The 21,724-nt window shown below is 38.6% G+C and overlaps 1 protein-coding gene across 1 annotated transcript; it reads left to right on the forward strand.

Moving 5' to 3' along the window:
• Positions 1-4,003: 4,003 nt before the first annotated feature.
• On the forward strand, positions 4,004-21,360 carry LOC140234656 (electron transfer flavoprotein-ubiquinone oxidoreductase, mitochondrial-like). The gene is made up of 13 exons (XM_072314689.1): positions 4,004-4,058; positions 6,777-6,887; positions 7,811-7,963; positions 8,739-8,897; positions 9,827-9,945; positions 10,452-10,529; positions 11,084-11,230; positions 11,714-11,779; positions 12,393-12,611; positions 13,051-13,219; positions 14,706-14,888; positions 18,219-18,440; positions 19,166-21,360. Exons 1-13 carry the CDS (start codon positions 4,025-4,027, stop codon positions 19,327-19,329), a joined length of 1,824 nt encoding a protein of 607 aa, XP_072170790.1. The 5' UTR covers positions 4,004-4,024; the 3' UTR covers positions 19,330-21,360.
• Positions 21,361-21,724: the final 364 nt, after the last annotated feature.

The following is a 21,724-nucleotide window of genomic DNA, read 5'->3' on the forward strand; positions in this document are numbered from 1 at the left end:
TGAATTGAATTGAATTGAATTGAATTGAATTGAATTGAACTGAATTGAATTGAATTGAATTGAATTGAATTGAACTGAATTGAATTGAATTGAATTGAACTTGTATTGTTACACGTCGTAGTCTTAGTGCAGATGCCTCACAAAAATATGTTTACAATTTAAAAATATGTTTACATCATACACGATGTTGTAATCATGTAGGGTAGTGTCAGATAAAATTATTGTCGGTGACTTTGTTGTTTTCATGGGCCTAATGTTTATTATGATGTGACCCATTGGGGCAAACCCAAATGGCCCATCGTGGGTTCCAGATGGGCCCCATACCAAGACTGGGGCGTCAATCCAGGTACTCCGTATTGAAGTGATTGGGGGGGGGGGGGGGGGCAAAAATATTTCTGGTGCCACTTCCGGGTTTATTCAGCTGACAAGCAAAAAGGAAAAAAAAAACCCAATAACAACAACAACAACAACAACAACAACGCGCGATCGGTGCGTCACCCCCCCCCCCCCCCCATCCGCCACTGAGGCACCATGCAACTTGAACATAAATTACAAAAAAGAACGCCTTGAGACCTTGTGATATACGGCGTCTTGTTGCTAAATTTGAAACATATGTTTTCTTTTCTTGATCGGCAAGACAGTTATGTCCCCCCCCCAAAAAAAAAAAATAATAATAATAATAAAAATACAATCGGATTTTCGCATTGATAACACCCAATATATGATTAAACTGTCCAAATGCTACTTCAGCTAGGGTCTTAACTACAACATCTTACACCTCTATTTTGCAGAAAACCCCATTCAATTTGGTTAAGCGGTTACAGAAAAATGTGGATTGTTGTAAAGCATGTCGTGAGTCTGATTCTTCCAAGTTTAGCACTTGGATGCTCTTGGAACTGCTTATCAATGTGCAAACACAATAGACAGAATTGAGTTGGAGGGAAGAGATTCCTGACATGCTCTACAAAATTCCTCATTTCTCTTTGACCACTGAAGCAAATCGAATGGGGTTTTCTGTAAGATGTGGGCAATGAGTGATAGTTTCAAATTGATATTTGGATTAATTCACTACTGTATTTTAAAAGTTATCATTGCGGAGGGTCCCGTTGTATTTTTTTTTTTACATATGGTATAGGCTTATTAGTGCTTAAAACAGAATAAAATGAATGTGACTTTTGTGACTCACAACAATTTGATTTTTTTGTTTTGTTTTTGTTTTGTTTTTCTTTTGAGAAAACATAAAACAAAAATGTACTGAGTCGATTGGTTTAATGACTGGAAGACGATTCGTGTTGCAAGTCGTCTACGCGACCGGATAGGCCTGCATTGGGAATTAAAAGAGGGGCTTTTGGAAAGCAAAATTGCCTATGTACTACGGATAAGTTTTCTAAAAGTCATAATCAAACTCAAGTTTAAGAGCATTTTGAAATATCATATCGAGCGATTATCAAACATTGTAAAATTCCACCACAAATTATGGAGATAGTCAACGAAATTTCGTAAAGTGTTCACTACCTTGAATTATATTCCTCCATGTTAAATTTTGATTTCAACAATCTTCATGTGGAACACTGTAATAGGCCTAGCAGGTCCGTAACTATACAGAGGGGGATAACCCCGAGCAAAAACAAAAATAAGAATACAGAACAAGGTGAAAACTTCTTCCCAAAGATCCAAATGCAACAAAAGAGTACTCTCTTCGTATTCGAATTCAAATGAATGAATAAATAGACATAGATAGATAGATATAGATAAATAGATAGATAGATAGATAGATAGATAGATAGATAGATAGATAGATAGATAGATAGATATACAGACAGATAGATGAATAGATAAATAAATAAATAAATAAGTAAATGAATAATCAATGTTATGAATCATTTATTCGTTTTATCTGTTCCAGGGTTGGCTTGTTCAGTAAGTTTGTAAAACTGCTTTCCAAATGCACCCTGGAAACATGAAAATGGACAGTATTATACGGTAATCATGTAACATTGCAAACTACCATTGTAAGAACATCTTACAAATCACAAACATACATACATACATAGATATATATACGTGATTATACATGAATGAATAAATCAGTAAAAATAACCTTGACAGGTTGGACCCCCTCCCATGTCAGTTACCTCCATTCCGCTTGGTCGGCCCCTGTATTAAGGTTAATGAGAGTGTGATGACTCAGAGTGCAGTATAGCCTCCCGAGATATTATCGGAGAAAACAGACCCAAACTCGACTGTGACCATAACCGTTTTACATAATACGCAACGGAGAGGCGGGATAGGGGCAGTTATAATTTTTATGCCACTAGAAGTTTTCAAACCCCCTCTTTTTCGAACATAATATTTTCAAGAAATCTGATTAGTGATGATTATGCCAAATCTCAGAATATAATTTGCTTGACGCTTTTTCTTGCAACTTAAATAGATAGTCAACGTCTTTGGTCTCATCCCAAAATAACAGTTTTGAACTGCCCAAGTCTGTTTAAAAGTAGGGCCTATGTATACTGAGAGGAGATAGGAACAGAGTGTACAAATATTGTGTACAGACGAAATCAATTATCTTGGAGCCATAATAAATTGCAGAACGCCCGTATTAAAAAAAAAGGAAAAGAAGATGAAGAAGAAAGCAAGTGAAAAAAAAATGCTATAATATATGCTCTTTTTTTAAGACTACGACAAAGTAAAGTAATTTTTTAGCACGCAAGTTGCATTCATAAGAGGTAAATTTGAAAATTTTACATGCTATAACAGACTTTAATCCATATCTGCGATTTTGAGATATTTGAGATGTATAAAGCTTGCTGGAAAAGCAAAGAAACACGTGCTAATTTTAACAATATCTTTAGAAAAAATATCTCTTGTTATATGAGTGCAGTATTCTTGAAAATATTTTATTTCTCTCTATATATTTGATGATGATCTCAATTGAAAAAAAAAAGTTGAAAATCGCGTTAATCTATTTTTTGCATTTAAATTCTTCCTATATAAATGATATACGCTAGAACTCCGAGCAATAGGTGTGTCTATGTGTGTGTGTGTGTTTGTTTGTTTGTTTGTTTTATTTCTGTACTATAAAATCAACATATTCCATACATAAAGGTCAAGAAAAGAAAAACATACCAAGGGTAGCCCATTTGTGTGTCTGCGTGTGTGCCATGGAGTGTGTCTGACATGCGTGTGTATCATATGGGGTTATGTTTGTTGTGGAATATGTATGGGTATAATATGCATGCATAATGAGGCTTCAGTGGGGTTTGGGATTTGGGGTTCGGGGTTCGGGTTTTTGTTTTTGTTTTTTTTTTTTTTGTGTGTGTGTTTGCCAATTAATGGACCAGAGGCGAAGAATAGGTGGTATTCCCCTAGCCAACTGCAAGCATCGGAACCTGATGGGATTGAGTAGTAGTATATAGGCCTACTGGTGTGAATTGTTGTCTTATGAGTTTTAAATTCCCATAAACCCATAAACACGCGGAGAGCAATAGGAAAAAAGAGATGAAAAGAAATTTATCTTTATATCAAGCAATATGATTGCAATTATTACATTTATTTAGCGACATTTCTGTCGATTTACTTTGTCTCAAAATGTGTGGAAGATAGCGTATAGGCCTATCAGGATCGCGGCGGAGGGTATTAGTAACTCCCCCGCCCCCCCCCCCCAAAAAAAAAAAAAAAAAATGCTCAATAACTCTCCTAATGGTGGATGTAGTTAGTGCAGGTGCATAGAAAATCTATTCAATTGTGTGTAACGTGTCTAAAGTTTGTGAATAATATTATTACTCTTTCTGTTATAGCCCGTCTTCATCATTATTAGTCTTTTTGAATGGTTACGTAATACATGTACCTGTATTATCCTTTACTAGTACTCCTCACTGATGTAACAGCCGCCTATGGTGGAGTTACCAAAGATTTGCTACCTGCAAAAATTGCACAAGAGCGAATAGGCGCAACTACACGGTTAGCATTATTATTTGACTCTTTATAAACACCGTACCATCTCGCTCATGTAACCTCTGCTATGGCGTCTGTTCTCGTGCGAAGCAGCCGAAAGGGTATGTTTATTTCTCGATTCTTGTGTTACGTGAAGTCTCTGTTGGCTTTTGGCCCACAATGTATGAAATTTAAATTCCATATTAATGTATCTTGGTAAATTTTGGCTGTATATTTACGTTCAAATATGTTAAATTGAGCTTTGAGGTGTAAGCGCAGCGCACAGTTTCGTTTTTTGTAGTCCCCGATCAGCAATCCGCGAACGGTCGGTCGACTCATCGGGACATCGCCCACTGCGTGCCCCCGTCTGTCATCTGCAGCGATTCGCTATAAAGATGTCAAACTATGTTACTCTAGCTAAATCACATTTAACATGCCTGGTTAATGAGCCACAAGTGATTGCCTTTCATGTATGATGACAAGCGGAACTGAACTGAAGGTGAAGCAAATGGGTAGTTTAGAAAAGTAGCGCTTGACGACTAATGACGTGTTACTGTTTATACGAGTTTACGACCTACGTTTCTTACGTAGAGCTTAATGTGAAGGCAATGTGAAAGTGACTTTCTCAATGTGACATTTGGACTAGGAGATGGAAAAATCCGTCTGTCCGGAGGAGTTTTGTAACATTTTGGTTTGACTTGAACGAGACATAAGAGGGGATTCTGTGAAGTCAAACATAGTCTCCATGGAACATAATTATAGAATCTAATTGACGATTATTAAATACACACTGATCTTTCGGTCAATCAGTGCCAGTGGCTCTTGGCTTAGTCTAGTTGTCAAATTGATAATGACAAATCTAACGTTAGACTTGTAGTGGGGAGTATAGATCTACTAAACTTTCTCATGGAGTCGTGTGTTTATTTTTCTGACAACACATAAGTATAAACCTATTTTGACCCAGATGGCATTTTGATATATGTCACAAAGCAGGCAAAAATTTGTAATTTGCTACAAACAGTGAATAAGACGGCATTATTTTAAAATGAATACAACAGGACCTACATGGTTATTTTACTTGAAGTTTACTTGAAGACAGGATGATGATCAGGACAATTGAATCTCTGTGAACAGACTGAAGCCAAGGCTCTCCTGTTCTTTGATAACTTCATTAGTGCAAACATAAAGAGACTTTGCATTGAGCTCAGGGGAAAAACCTGATTATTTACTTGGCTATAGCTATTAAAAGATAAAAAAAATATTGAAATTGTGTGTGTTGTACACAAATTACAAAATCCTTTGCAAAATTCTCGAATTTTTCAAGCACACACGTCATCCTGACTCTAATTCTAAGTCTTACTCTGAGCCACGTTTTTTTTAGTAGAATGTTCAATATGTCTTTATTGAAACTATTCTTTTTCTTTAGATTTTTTTTTTTTTTTTTGGTTGAAGAATGTATTATAACTTGTAGTCGCAGACATAGAAATTTGGAAGGTGAGTGTGATGTAAGAAATGAGAGTTGCTTATAATACCAATTTGTTACAATAAACAGCAGACTATTTGTAAGCTGGTTGTGCCATACAAGAAAGCTGTTTATCAGTTACAATTTTGTCCTTCAATACTGGGCCTTGGACAGCTCGTAACAAATGCACAATATCTGTATGGAATGTTTCACAGTATGCAGTGGTGGATCCAGAGGGGGGTGCTCCGGGTGCACGCCCCTTCTTTATTTTTTGTTCAAACAAAAGAAATGAAAAAAAAAAAATAGGGGGGCATGTGCGCCCCCTTTAATTTTGTAAAGGCCCCTCCCCTTTATGGAATTCCTGGATCCGCCCCTGGTATGAAATTCTGTGTGAATTACTTTCGATGTAATAAATCTGGTGTATCTATGGAAACTACAAATTGTATCAAATATTCCCTTCACTGTAGTTTAGCCACATTTGTTTACACTAGAGGGTCTAATAGCATTTGATATTTTACATGCGCAGCCAAATTGATAGCACCTAGAAATTAAAAAGTGGGGAAGTAGCCTCATCAAGGTGACACACTTTGTACCCAGTAGTCAATTAAACTTTGGGGCATTGTGAACCTTTCATTGCAAGCGTCATCACATTGTTTACATTATGGTATACCTGGTACTCTGATTCTTCTGTCACAAAGGAAGTGAAGTGCTCAGTGTCCTGTTTACATAAGGCAACACTGCACACTGGCACTGGCCTGTTGGTGCAGACCAGTAAGAATCACTGTCGGCCCAGTAACTTTTCAGGAATGGACCAGGACAAAAATGGGGGGGGGGGGGGGGGGATGGGGGGAGGGGGAATGGGTACCTATTTGGCCAATAGGGACAGGTCGTACCAGTAAAAAACAAAAACAAAAAAATGGATTAGTGTGCAGCCGTGCATTAAGTACAATTAAAAAATCTTCCACTTCCAGTCTGATTATAGGTTGAGAAACTGTTCAAGGTGAAAATATATGACTGCATTAATAGCTGTTTGAGTCACCGCTATCACAAGGGAAAACATGTTCTACATTGATTTTCTTGAAAGTGAAATTACCCATTTATTGATTTAATGCATTGCAAGTATCATTGTGTCTTTCGCTGAGATAAGAAAATGTGTATCAAGTTTTCACAATTTTCTGGGCTGCAACTAAAAATTTTATTTAGATGTGCAGTGTTGTGCTTCATGATGGAATAAGAGTGAAATTCAACCAGAAATGTGTATGTGCAGCAATGCAAAGTTAGAGGAGTAACATAGTAACATGCTATGTAGGTATTGTCTCAGCCTAAAAACCTCCTCCTCTTCCCTTTGTTTTTGTCTTCATTGCTGTGCCCTCGGCAGCTCATCAATTCATACGGGCTGCAGCGTGCGCCCAGTACTCCTCAGGGAACACACCGAAGATCACAACACACTACACAGTCATTCCAAGAGAGACCGACGAAAGATGGAAAGGTAATGGAGAAGCAAACCCTTTTGCAGGACACCTTCTGCTCAGCTTGATTTGCCTCCTGTATGATGCTATGTTTTCATGGCTGTTGCAAAATATACAGTACCTTGAGGAAAGAAGACAGGCAAATTAGTTAAAACATCAGTAGAAATGTTTCTTGACTTTGTACAAAGGAGTATAATCATAGTGTCCCTGCAATAACGTTATGAAATCGACAATGTCAATCTGAAGAAATTAATCAAACAAGCTTTAATTAAACACAGGAATAAAAGACACGCTGAGAGAATATGCAAAACATGTATGATGAGCATCGTGCATGATAGAAATATAATCTTCATTCAATCTTAAAAAAACTATGCACAAAAGATGATACTATGATGACTGTGCAGTCACATGATCTAGACTCTGTTCTGGGGGTTCAGAGATTAGATGCTACATGTATAATGTCATTGACATAATAGTCTTGGTGACATTGTGTTTGTGGTCTGTGTGTGTTATTAGCCAACTCTTCTGTAAAACTTATGTCTCTAATGCATTTTTTTAAAAATCAACACATCTTGGTCTTGAGAATGCACTCCGCCTTAGTTCTTTGTGTTCCCATGCTTCATGCCATGATATATCAATCTGTTTCAGTAGCATTCATATAAAAAAAGAAAATATGGTAACATGTTGTAGATGGCATGCTTCGATCACACAATGTTTCAGATGAAAGAAGACAGCAGTCCCACCGGAGGACTATTTTGATTTAATATGAACTAAGATGATGGCATATCCCCCTTTTAGAACAGTTTATATGTGGACATCAGTGGTACTTAGCGGAGAATGCCTGTTTAGGGATTTTAGCTTTTTGAAAACAAGAGCTGTAGACATGATGAAATAGCATGCTGATGAGTGCATCTTTACCCATTTTTGCTTGATTAATGGTCAGAGGTGGAAATGGAAAGGTACGGCGATGAGGCGGATGTGGTGATAGTTGGTGGAGGACCGGCGGGCCTCTCAGCGGCCATCCGCATCAAGCAACTCTGCCAGGAGAAGGGGCAGGACCTCAGGGTTTGTCTGGTGGAGAAGTCTGCCGAGATAGGTAAGTGTGGGTGAAAGTCGGATCTATCCTTTATGTGACTGGATGGTTGTGGTCCTTAATGTGCTCTACACTCATTGACCATGGTGTTTCCTTGCATCTTCTTTTATTGCATCATACCGCCACCAACACCAACAATATAGTCTGACGAGATGCTTTGTGATTTTGCTCATAGATGAAAATGGTGTCTTTGCCTGCCAATATAAGAAATATTTATTCAGTAATCTTCTTTATAGCCTTCCCTCAAATTAACCATCTGTAGGCTTTGAGTACACTTATTATTTCGCAGTAGAAATGACAATAATTTTGAGGTAAGATTAAGCATTAACAGAGGTATGGAAATGTAAGATGGCATCGTGGGAAATGGATATGTGAATGCTCTCAAGTTAACACTGGATGTCTTTTAGGACTGGTATCAGTCTCAACTAATATTTCTGTATTATCAGTAAAGCTAAATTATGTGATGAATGAAAAGCAGTAACATACACAAACACACGCACACACATGCGTCAATACTTTTGACTTTTGATGGCATCATTTCAATAAGACAATCCATGCATGGATAAGTGGCATAGCCTCCAAGGCAGTTTTGAATAAGTACAGTGGTGTGTTGCGAATGAGTAAGGACAGAAATGTATAAACATACATAGTAGTACATACTTAATATACACACTCACATACAGCACACACATATTGGTAACTCATGATTTGTGTGGGTGTGGTGACCACACCCACATTTCTAAGCCTGTTGGACCCTGTTTGTCTGTGTCAATCACAGGTGGCCACACCCTATCGGGGGCCTGCCTGGAACCCCACGCCCTGGACGAGCTCATCCCAGACTGGAAGGAGAGAGGGGCACCCCTCCGCACCCAGGTCAAGGAAGACAAATTCTCCTTCCTCACAGAGAAACACCGCATCCCCATCCCAGTGCTTCCAGGTACCATTAAAAAGATGTTATCATCCCTCTCCCATCATCCATAAATCAGAGTTTGTTTGTTTCACATCCTGTCCTTGTGCAAGAGACAAAAATACCTTGCAGCTTCTGGCCAAGAAATACATTTTCTTGTTCCTTTACTTCGGCTCTTTGCCAGATGGTTTCGTACATAAATCGTTGCATGTAATACTAGTCTTATCTCAGACTCTGCCGAGGATATTACATTTTGTTTGTTTGTTGTTGTTTTTCTGTACTGGTGTGATGAAGAATAGAAACAATAGAATACAAACAATGTAATGCATCACTATTAGGTAGAGGCAAGGAGTTTTATTCAAGGAGGTATCATATTGACATTGCATTGAAATAAAAAGACAAGATGTTGAAGCTACCAGCAAGATGGATACTCCCACTGTTATTATCCTTCTTTCTAATGTCTTTCCCCTCTCTTCTCATCTTCCTTCCTTGGTTATCCCTCACCCCTTGCCTTTTTATTATTCCCCATCTTTGCCATGCTGAGTCGCACACACTATCTTTCTTCATTACATTGGATTCTCGTTTTTGTATATTCTTCTGGAAGTTGGGAATTCCATTTGAACAATACAATGCGATTAAAGATTCTGTTTGCTCTGTAGGGAGCTAATACAGCACAAACTTCACAACTAGTATTTCAGTTTTCCATCTGCATGCGTGCTGTCTATCTCTCTTTCAGTCTCTTTTGCTAACTTTATGCTATGTAGTTATGTATAAAGCTTGAAATGCGTAATTTTTATTTTGTATTATATTTTTTATCATTCATACTTTGATGACAATTTGTCAAGTCATTTCAGGAGGATGTCAGCTTTGTGCATTAATGCTCAAGCATCAGATGTGTTAAGGTTGTAGCAGGAAAGTTTATTGACAGAAAAATATGTGCGTATTTTTTTCTTTCACAGGTCTGCCCATGAATAACCATGGAAACTACATCGTGAGGTTAGGGAACTTTGTGCGCTGGCTAGGGGAGCAGGCAGAAGAGCTTGGGGTGGAGGTGTATCCCGGGTACCCAGCCAGTGAGGTAAGCCTTCTTGCAGGGAGTTTTTTCATTAGTCTGTCTGCTTGTCGTCCTTACTTGTAAATGCGTGTAAATTTCATATCAAGAATCAGCACTTTATTGGCAGGGCAAGACACATATCATAAAGTGGAATTCTTCAACTGTATGGAGCTCTATCTTGCATTCTCAGGGAAAGAGTTTTGTTGTTACAATGTGAATCGTGCATTCGATCTTGGATATATGTCACTCAATCATTGTTGATTTTGACATATTGGTACAAGTTTCATGGATTGTGTGCCAAGTTTTAAAGCAGAATATGTGCTAATGATGCCCTAATTTCATGTGAATAAGATTTGATGGATTTTATTGATATGGAACTGATATGGCTGATGTGGTGCGTTTGATGAGGATGCTGACAGTTTGTAAGGCTTTTTGTTTTGCCATTAATTTGGAGGAAGGGTACTGGTATTGTTTTCATCTTTATTTGATTGTAGATTCAAGATCTATTTCTCATTATTGTTTTCTTTCAGTTATTGTTCCACGAAGATGGGAGCTTGAAAGGCATAGCTACCAGTGATGTTGGGGTAGCCAAGGATGGGTCTCCTAAGGTGAGTTATTTGTTGACTGTAGATCAATGCCTTATTTTTTTCACTACAAAGGTCCACAATACTGAGATAGAAATGTAATTTAAGCAAAAGACATACCAAAAAACAAGAACAGAGAATTGTATAAGAATAATCTGGTAGAGAATCAAGAGGATTTTCTAATATGATGGTATTTCAGAGGAGAATTTATAGCATTGTCACTGCTATTTCAGGTATTGTACATCACATTGATTGTTTGCAGATTTATTAATGGATGGTGGATGGATTGATAAATGGAAAGATGAATGGATTGATGAAACTATTATTTGTAAGTTTACACCTTCACTGCCTATTCCACTTCAAAATTCAATTGTTGAAATGTGCCAAGCATTTCAAAAGCATGATCTAATCATGTAATTGCTGATCATATAAATTGGGGGGGGGGGGGGGGATGTATGTGTGTGAAGAAGTAATTAAAATTATGTAAAGTTTCCCTCACATCTCAAAATGGTTAACTCAAAATTTGGGCTTGTTATGATTTGTGTGATGAGCGCTTCTTCTCCCTTTCCGTCTTCCAGCCGACGTTTGAGCGCGGCATGGAGCTACACGCCAAGGTGACAATCTTCGGTGAAGGGTGCCACGGACATCTTGCCAAGCAGCTGTACAATAAATTCAACCTGAGGGAAAACTGCCAGCCACAGACATATGCAATAGGACTGAAAGAGGTGAATTGATTCAAACATAACACACACGCTCTTTGTTCTGACTGTGTGCAGGAGTTATCATATTTATGCAAGTTTAATTCCTCTGTTATGTTTTATCAATATCACAAGGAGTGTACTTAGAACAGGCATAGCCACCCACGATATGGATTTTAGCAGTCGTGATGCATCAAACATACTGAACGTGATCCAATAGTGAGCTAGTTCTGATTTGGAATGAAGAAAAACCCAGAGAATGCATGGTGATATTCTGATTGTTGCTTCAAATATCAATTTTGCGTCTCTTTTAATTAGAGCCAACCAAATTCCTACTTATCCTGTTAAATATTAACCATAATATTTGTCAAATGTGTAAACTGTTGTAGGTGAGTTACGGCATGATTCAAAATGAATTGCCACAAGCTGTTAATTGCCACCGTCACCCTGCCTCATTGATGAACTTTCAAGTTCAGTAGATGGTCTAAACATATTTGATGTCATTCACAGCTTTGGGAAGTTGAAGAGAGCAAGCATCACCCAGGCCGTGTGGAACACAGCATTGGTTGGCCATTGGTGAGTATCGTGCAAAGTCCAATGATTGAAGGGAATATTGACATTTGCCTCACAACACGAGCAAGAGGTTTGTTTTTGATTTTTGTTTTTTGTTTTGTGGTTGTTGTAGACTCTTAAAACTGGTTGATTTTTTCATTTGTAATGGAGAATAGTTTTGAGAAGGTTTTTATACCGAGTTTCTAATAAAACTTGTAAATAGTTGTAGGGAAATTTAGTAGAAGAGATTTTGAAGTGATCATTTATAACAGAAATATTTGCAAAAAGGTGTATGCTGATATTGTGCAAAAAAAAAGTAGAATACAGACAAGAAAGTCATTATCACCTCGGAATTACTCCAAAGTATGAGAAAAGAAATGAATTCTTGTTTATGGTCCCACTTTCCCAAATCTGTGTTTTCATCTTGTAGTAAACATGGCTTTCACCATTCTTTTGTAATTCAGAACAAATCTGCAATCTCCAGAATGTATGAGCATTCATGTGATCAACAATTTGGGTGAAATCATTTACTTGATGTCTTTCAAGATGTTTTAAATGCATTATATTTGTGGAATATATGTGTCGTTGAATGATGTGATTTGTATGCTCCTCTGAATATTTAATTTTTCCTCCTTAGAACAAAAATACTTACGGAGGGTCTTTCATCTATCACCTCGACGAGGGCGCACCACTGGTTGCTGCAGGCTTTGTCGTGGGGCTCGACTACTCTAATCCATACCTCAGCCCCTTCAGGGAGTTCCAGCGCTTCAAGCACCACCCGTCAGTCAAGTCAACATTCGAAGGTGGCAAGAGAATCGCCTACGGTGCCAGAGCCCTCAATGAGGGCGGGCTTCAGGTATTCACAACTGCAATAATAGTGATGCTATTTTGATGAGGTTTCATAGTAGTGAGAGTTGCAGTTAGTTGTCAACAGCACTGTACAGTCTGTACATGGACTATGTCGCTGTAGTAATGAATGTTCTAATGATGGCAGAGAATTTTTATGGAAGTTTGCTGCATCAACTTTCCCTGGACATCTAGAAAAAGTTAACTAAAGTGAATATGACATTTAGTCAAATGACAAAACAGTTTTGACACTTCTCATTTTAAGACTTATCTAGTGTTTTTCAATAATGTATTTGAAAAGCTGTTGCCTTGCAGTCAGGGTTGGAGAAACTTAACTTTGGAAGCAAAACTCTTGTGCTCATGCCACACTTTATGTAGGAAGCAGCTGTTTTAAAACTTTGTTTATGCATCTGTATTGACTGTTTTATTTCATTTTTCTTGAAAAACAGTCAATACCCAAGCTGTCATTCCCCGGCGGGGTCCTGATTGGGTGCAGTCCGGGCTTCATGAACGTGCCCAAGATCAAGGGCACCCACAACGCGATGAAGAGTGGTATGGTGGCAGGCGAGGCCATCTTTGAAAAACTCACGGCAGAGGACACCAGCTCCGAAACGGCAGGTATGCAGGACCACTTCTCCTCTCTTTGTTAACTCAAGTGTGATTGCATCTCCTTTTTGCTGTGCGCTGAAATTCAGGGCTAGAACAGATAAAAATTTTAAATGCCAAAGATAGGAGTTGTGTGGATTAGCACATTTGCTTACAATTCTTTTTGTTTCCTTCGTTTGTTTGTTTGTTTGTTTGTTTGGTTGGTTTTTTTTTTTTTGGGGGGGGGGGATGGGGTGGTAGGTGTTTCCACCAAAGTTATATTCTCAGGAAATTTGAAGTGCATGAGCTTTGTTAACAAGTGATACACATGGAAATACTGTAATTAAGGTAAAGAATTTCTTTCCTTTACATTTCTTTCAAGTCTACAGTGTTGCTATTCTGAAATTTTGATTGTCCACAATTCACATCACAAAAAAAGGATGGCATTATGAGGTCGTAAAATAGTTTGGCTGATGAGGTTACAGACATGCTCAGAAAAGGTTGATACCAGTAAAGTACAGTCAACATGTACGTGTACCATGCTTTGTCAAAGGAAATTGGTGTGTGAAACAATACTGAACTGCAGCCCTTGATAACCAGGACTGTTAACTTGGCTCGGCATAATCCTCTTACTCAGCATCAGTCAGAAGCCAGGAAGCATACAGTAGATAAGTTATCTTGTGTCTGCATTGGTATATTCTTTTATGTGTATGGGTACCTGTGCTTGTGTAATGTGTGTGTATGTTTGTAGAGTGTGTTTGTGTGCATACACAATGCATAAGAAGAAAGCGCCATTTTGGTATTGTACTTTTGTTGGTGTTATAAGTTGCACTTTGTGAGAAGGGTGTTAATAAGGGGTAGTTGTGAAGCCCCTTCTCACAAGTGGTTTTATAAAGCAGGTCATTGCTCTCAGTTGGTGTATGAGACAATGTCTTTGGGATTTCCTAGGGAAAAAAATAAATTTGATGTGCAATAATGAAGGCCTAGAGCTTTACTTTATTTCAGATAAGGTGTGGAGTAAATGAGTGGTATTATGCTCATGTGAGGTAATGAATTGTAAATTGGTTTATTGTAGGGGATATACTCATTCATGAAACTGTCAATGGGTTAATTGTTGCTTTTGCATGGCAGAGATTGTTCAATATGTAGGGCATGATTGAATTTGTTTCTTCAAGTTAACAGCTAGTGTGACTTCAGGAAAGGTGACATAAACCAATTCATGTGTGCAAGTAATATTAGGAAAGAAAGAGTATTTGATGACCAAGACTTTGATAGATGGCATGCAGACACATGACCTATAATATAGCATTCTGATTATATTCAATCTCGAATCATCATGTGAAAATCGATTGTGATCTTGCCAGTCCTCACAATCAATGCTGTATGGAAATATTAATCAGCAACCTTTTACAATTGTAGATCAAAGAGTTTGTCTGTTTTCTTGTAAATCTTGTTATTTGTGCGACCCAGACTGTTCATGTGCTTACACGTAACATAGCGTACCTGTCTTGGTTTTTAGGGATCAATGTGACAGAGTACGAGGACAGGCTGAGGAATAGCTGGGTGTGGAAGGAGCTGGTCTCTGTGAGGAACATCCGTCCAGCTTTCAACAGCTCCCTTGGCCTGTACGGAGGGGTGATGTACACGGCCTTCTTCTATTACATCATGCGAGGGAAGGAGCCATGGACCCTCTCTCATCATGGTTGGTTTCCTCTGCAGCTTTTTTTTTTTTTTTGAATGAATTAAAGGGATGATATAATATTGGTTGAGATGAGGATTCAGCTTTTCACTTTTTGCGAGATACTTGAAAACCGTGTATGAAATGTTAAAGATAATAAAAAGTTTTGGTACCTCAAAAGTTTCCCTGAATTTCCTTGTCTTGGTTTGTGTTTCACGTTAAAGTACGTTGTCTGTGAGAATTACTCGCCCCAAAGTGCTCTCATGTCTTAGTAATCATGCAATAATGGTTTCGTACCAGAGCCGTCGCCGTACAGCGTCAATAAATATTGTACGAAACCACTGACTGCGACCAGCAGCATGCAGCCCATTGTACGCATAGCTAACTGCGACCAGCAGCCCCATACGCATAGCGTAATGGGGCTTCGCATTGTAACATTCAGGATCATGACAGGATTAGTATCACGGGTAAATGTCAATTCAAAATCCCAAAATTTCTTCGATTTGAAGACTTACCAATTAAGTTGAAGTATTGAAAACAGGCTTCGAACAACGTTTGGTTCTGCCAGTTGTTCGGTTCTGCCAATAGTCCCTTTCTTTTCGAATTGATGACTGAATGTGACTCGGTCGAGAGGACCTTGGGAGAGCTACATACACCATGGACCGATGCATACACTGACTACTACGGCCAGCACATGCGCACACAAACATCTTATCCGTTGATATGGGATTTGAAATTTGTGCGCATGTGATGTGTTCGCATGCACTGGCTGTAGTATTCAGTGTACATGGTGTATGTAGCTCTCCCAAGGTCCTCACGGCCGAGTCACATTCAGTCATCAATTCGAACAGAAAGGGACTATAGGCAGAACCAAACGTTGCCCGAAGCCTGTTTTCAATACTTCACCTTAATTGGTAAGTCTTCAAATTGAAGAATTTTTGGGATTCTAAGTTAACATTTATCCCGCGATACTAAATCTGTCATGATCCTGAATGCTACAATGCGAAGCCCGATTACGCTACGCGTATGGGACTGCTGGTCGCTATGCGTATGGGGCTGCTGGTCGCAGTTAATTGCATGATTACTAAGACATGAGAGCACTTTGGGGCGAGTAAGTCTCACAGTGTTAGTTATATGAAAGGTACTTTAACCTGAAACACAAACTAAGACAAGGAAATTTTTGAGGTACCAAAACTTTTTGTCCCCGCCGAACGAGTTCGAGCAGGGGACTATGAAACGGGCTCCGTACGTGTGTGTGTCCGTGTGTCCGTCCGTCCGTGTGTCCGTCCGTGTGTCCGTCCGTGTGTCCGTGTGTGCGTCCGTGTGTGATCAAAATCTTCAATTTGCTACTTCTCTGTCATTTATGAGCCAATTTTGATTCTGTTTGCTTTATATGATAGCACTACATGGGAGCTTTGAAACTTGTACACAGAATTTCAGTCGTGACCTTTGACCTTGACCTTTGACCTATATTGTACATTTTGCTACAAAATGCTACTCCTTCGCCATTTCTAACCCGATTTCGATTCCGTTTGCTTTATGTGATGGCACTAGGTGAGGGCTTCAAAACTTCTACACAGAATTTTGACCTTTGACTTCTTTGACCTTTGACCTTGATTTTTTGACCTATATTGTACATTTTGCTACAAAATGCTACTCCTTCGCCATTTCTAACCCGATTTCGATTCCGTTTGCTTTATGTGATAGCACTAGGTGAGGGCTTCAAAACTTCTACACAGAATTTTGACCTTTGACTTCTTTGACCTTTGACCTTGATTTTTGACCTATATTGTACATGTTGCTACGAAATGCTACTCCTTCGCCATTTTTAACCCGATTTCGATTCCGTTTGCTTTATATGATGGCACTAGTTGAGGGCTTCAAAACTTCTACACAGAATTTTGACCTTTGACTTCTTTGACCTTTGACCTTGATTTTTGACCTATATTGTGCATTTTGCTACAGAATGCTACTCCTTCGCCATTTCTAACCCGATTTCGATTCCGTTTGCTTTATGTGATAGCACTAGGTGAGGGCTTCAAAACTTCTACACAGAATTTTGACCTTTGTCTTCTTTGACCTTTGACCTTGATTTTTGACCTATTTTGTACATTGGCTACAAAATGCTACTCCTTCGCCATTTCTAACCCAATTTCGATTCCGTTTGCTTTATGGGATAGCACTAGGTGAGGGCTTCAAAACTTCTACACGGAATTTTGACCTTTGACTTCTTTGACCTTTGACCTTGATTTTTTACCTATATTGCACATTTTGTTACAAAATGCTACTTCCGGCGGGGACATATGTTACGCACCGCGTAATTTCTACTTTTCCTTGTTATTATCTTTAAAGAGCATACAATTCTAAGAGGAATTCAAATTTCATTCGATGAAAATCCATTTTGAAATGGCTGAGATATCCTAAAACAAAGTAAAACAAAGCTATCATAATAAAAAGGTGGGTCCCACCTTTTATTAGGATGGCATTGTTTTTGGATATCTTGGCCATTTCAAAACCAATTTTCATCAAATAAAACTTTGATTTCCTCTCGGAATTATATATGCTCTTTCATACTTGATAAAAAGTTTCTCATTATGTCTGTCAAAATAGTTTGAAACCTGAAGCCCCATCTTAAACAAAATGTTACATCTCTTTGAATTTGAATGCAAACATGCTTTCTCATCTGCCATGTCTCTCATTACCATCATTGTCTACCTCATTATCTTGTCTATGGAGCAGCATGTTCAAAAGTGCACACATTATGATTCAAGCAAGGTTGATTTGATACAAACAACAATTTCATTTAGTCTAATTTTGTTGTGCATGTCATTGTAAAGATACCCAGTGACGCAAACTGTAAATATGGTATATCAAATCATTTAAAAAGCAATCACACATCAATTCTATTCAGCATGAATGTGACAATTACAGAGAAACAGTGGTTTCAAAATACAGTGGCGGATCCACAGGGGGGCGCACCGGGCGCACGCCTTCTCTTTATTTGTTGTTAGAGCAAAAGAAATAAAAAGAAAAAAATGAAATGAAACCCAGAAGTAGCACCAGAAATATTGTTTGCGCCCCCCCCCCCTTACGAAATTTCTGGATCCGCCCCTGAAATATACTGCAATTCCTAGTTGTATTTTTGAAAATAAAAAAAAGGGGATTGAAATGTTTGTGAAATACATTTTATGTGTACATATGTAGTGAGTTAATGAATGTGAAATTTGTAACGTTAAGACTTCTGTGTAGCCATATGATGCCTCATGCAGATTTCAGTGATCATGCTAAACTGGGTTAAAATGAGGATATTCTTCGGTACGTCATACACTTTTATTGTCATTTTTCTCCACAAAGGCAAGGATTGCGAGTCGCTGAAGCCAGCTGCAGAGTGCACCCCGATCGAGTACCCCAAGCCAGACAATGAGATCAGCTTTGACCTGCTCAGCTCCGTGGCGCTCAGCGGCACCAACCATGAGCACGACCAGCCCGCCCACCTGACCCTCATGAACGACTCTGTCCCCGTTGAGAGGAACCTCACCGTCTACGACGGACCGGAGCAGCGTTTCTGCCCAGCAGGTATGCATTGCATTTCAAACTCGTAATCATTGCGAGAAATAGATAAACTTTTTATGACAGCTTTAATATATCTGACAATTGTACAAGGTGAAATCACATTTCCCAAAGTGTGGATATTTACTTTGTAAGGAGTACAAATAATTTCACAACCAGGAGAGAAGTCCAATAAGAAATGTGCTTAATTTGTATTGTTATTATTTGTGACAGAAAAAAAAGAAAAACAGGAGTTTCCCTTGTTTTTTCAAAAAGACTGCAACTTTCATGAGATGTTTGATATACTCACAAACATCTGCATCACATGAATCTGTGCCTGTATATCTTCTTCTTGTACCAGTGTCAAACAAAAAAAAAAAGAGATTGAGTAATGTACAGCGTCGTGTAAACCATGTTTAATACGAGTGTATCACCTACCAACAAAGAAGAGAAAATGCTAGTCCATAGTGTGAACAAGAAGTTTTCTGTAATGCTGTAATGAACCAGGTGTGTTTGCACCACTTGAAGTTCTCTGTGTTACTCTGAAAGTAGGAAATATCTTCTTACTCCCCTCACTGCTGTATGTCAGTCTTGGTATACACAAGGGTCACTCTAATGTGGGCATTCAAATCTTCATAAACAAGAGAGGATTGCCATACATATGTCAAGATTGTCATCTAGCCTGCATTTTCAGGTGTGCATCATGATCCAAACCGACAATATAATGCTCTCTATCCATCCCATTCTTGCAGGTGTCTACGAGTACGTCCCCACGGAAGATGGGGAGGCCATGCGGCTTCAGATCAACGCCCAGAACTGTGTCCACTGCAAGACATGTGACATCAAGGACCCGAGCCAGAACATCAATTGGGTGGTACCAGAAGCGGGAGGAGGCCCGGCCTACAGTGGCATGTGATTCGCTTGACGACCAGGATGCGGTTTTTGAACACTTAAATGGACGTTGCAACCCTAACTCTCCATCTCACGAATGAGGAAACCCCACACAAGAAACTGTATATAATATGTTCTCAACACTTTGTCATATTTTTGTTGGTCTTGTTTCTATGGCCCCCCTTTTTTTTCTGCAATTCCAGATGTACTGCCAAGAGATGGATGAAAATTGAAGACAAATTTTATCAAAGCAATAAAAATGTGACAATAGTAGATCAATATGTTACGCTAGAGATGGTTAACCATATCTTGAACCCAAACCACGATCGTGGGACCAAGAAAATCACCTCTTCACAAGCTGTTTTGTGTCTTTGCATGAACAGGATTTACATATTATTCACATCAAATGCCTTCATTTCTAGGCAGGCCTGTAGTCTCCAAGGTGGGTAGAATTAAACATTGACAAAACTGCACTCGGAAATACGTGCTATTCTGCATAGTGCCACGGAAAGAAAGCTCTGTATACGCCCTTTTCATGTCATCAACCATCTTAGTGCTTACCCATATTACAGAAAAACAAAACAAAACACAAAGAATTCCTAAGAACACATAAACACACCAATTAACATTTGTCTTGATCAGTATCATTTGTGGTGTTGGAAAACTCTGTCATGGCGACTGTGGGTCATGAATTCTGAGAATGTGTGCTTTTACCATACTGAAATGTTTATAATTTTGTGAATAGCAAGACCCTCATATATACAAAGATTCAAAACTGAGATGGAGGCTGAATACCATTATTTTTTTTTTTTTAATATCACAAGACCTTTCAGACATGGGCATGATAAATCTTGTAAAATCGATAACTAATATCCTATGCATCAGGGCCATTTTTTTTTCTTCTGTCTCTCCAGATGTACATGCATAGAATGCAGATCTCTCGGCAGGGTTAGGTTTCTCCCTTTCTATTTTGTTTTTGTTTTAGATACATTTTTATTTTTCTGCTGCCACTCATCATACACCCTTGGTGAAATAACTATGTCATGATAATTGTTCTTATGCACGATAATGTGCAGACAGATCGTGCTTTGTAGTGTGAATTGTTTTCACATATTTGCATACAATGTATTTGATTAGATAAAATGGAAATGGCTGCCAGGGGAGAAAGATGCAGAAAGTATTTTCACCAATGAAAGCCAATAAACAATTTTTTTTTTTTTTTTTAAAGTCAGTTTTGAGCCACATAAATGCAGATTCTGTTCAAGGAGCATCGACCACAAGGGCGTTAAACTTCGATGTGGCATGTGATGTACTACCCAATGTAGCGTTTTCGATTTAGGAAGTAATGGCTGGTGAAACATACTTCGCATGATATGCTTTCTGCTAATGCGGATGTCTTGAAAGCACCTCCATTGACTTAAAAGTTTCTGTAGGGAAGGCAACTTCAGAAGAGTTCTTGGAAAGGTGTTCTGCAAGGAAGGCGATGCTTGGAGACTTGTATTCCTGTCCATATAGTATGAGAACCTTAACTGGTCAATGTGGAAGAGGCATAGCCAGTGTTGTAAGTAGATGAAATTCTTGTATGATAAGATGAGAGAATAATTTTCTAATGTTCATTTCAGTAAACTGTTCAATTTGAGTCCGTATCCATAAGAGTTACACTGTTGAAATGATTGTACAATATATCGAGTTGTTTTGCTCCAGTTTACAGTGACCAACTGGTGATAAACTGAAATGTTGAAAGTTGTGCAAATTCGATCAATTCAAATAATTATGACGGGTTGGATTTGATTACACCCTTTACTGTGATTCTGGTTTTGAGCTTGTGCTCTCCCCCATGTGTGTAGGTCATTCATTGATTTCACAGCACAACTAAATGGAGTGTGCAAGATTGAATTGTTAGTTCGAAAAGATAACTTGATTTGGAACACAATATTCACGATTTATACGCACAAAGATATATCTTCAGAAGATTCATTTGATGTATACAAGTGTGTGTAATGGGTATGTACATAAAAGGAATTTGTATTAAAATTTTGTCTTTGTGGACATGTGGCAATGCATTAACACTGTATGGGAAGAGCTCATTCTGTTGTCTTCCATTTGCATAATTATGTGTGTGTGTGTGTGTGTGTGTGTGTGTGTGTGTGTGTGTGTGTGTGTGTGTGCTTGTGTGTGTATATGAAATTGACACACACAAATATGCTTGTAACATTGAACCCTGGGATGTTGACTTTATAACCCATTGAGGATTTGCTGATTTTGCTACAACATGCATATCACATAGACACCTGCCCGTGTATACTCGGGACTCATCCTTAAGGGTTAATATGCATACCTCGGCCATCAAATCAGAACCATTATGACTTGCCTTGTTCAGAGGCCACATTTCAACTCCACATATGTGTATTGTAAGGGCT

The sequence above is a fragment of the Diadema setosum genome, chromosome 11 (genome assembly GCF_964275005.1).
Source record: "Diadema setosum chromosome 11, eeDiaSeto1, whole genome shotgun sequence".
Taxonomy (NCBI): domain Eukaryota; kingdom Metazoa; phylum Echinodermata; class Echinoidea; order Diadematoida; family Diadematidae; genus Diadema; species Diadema setosum.

Coding starts and splice junctions, on each gene's coding strand:
- LOC140234656 (XM_072314689.1), top strand. CDS start 4,025: ATGGCGTCTGTTCTCGTGCGAAGCAGCCGAAAGG. Junction 9,946..10,451: donor CCGGGTACCCAGCCAGTGAG/GTAAGCCTTCTT, acceptor GTTTTCTTTCAG/TTATTGTTCCACGAAGATGG. Junction 11,231..11,713: donor ATGCAATAGGACTGAAAGAG/GTGAATTGATTC, acceptor TGTCATTCACAG/CTTTGGGAAGTTGAAGAGAG.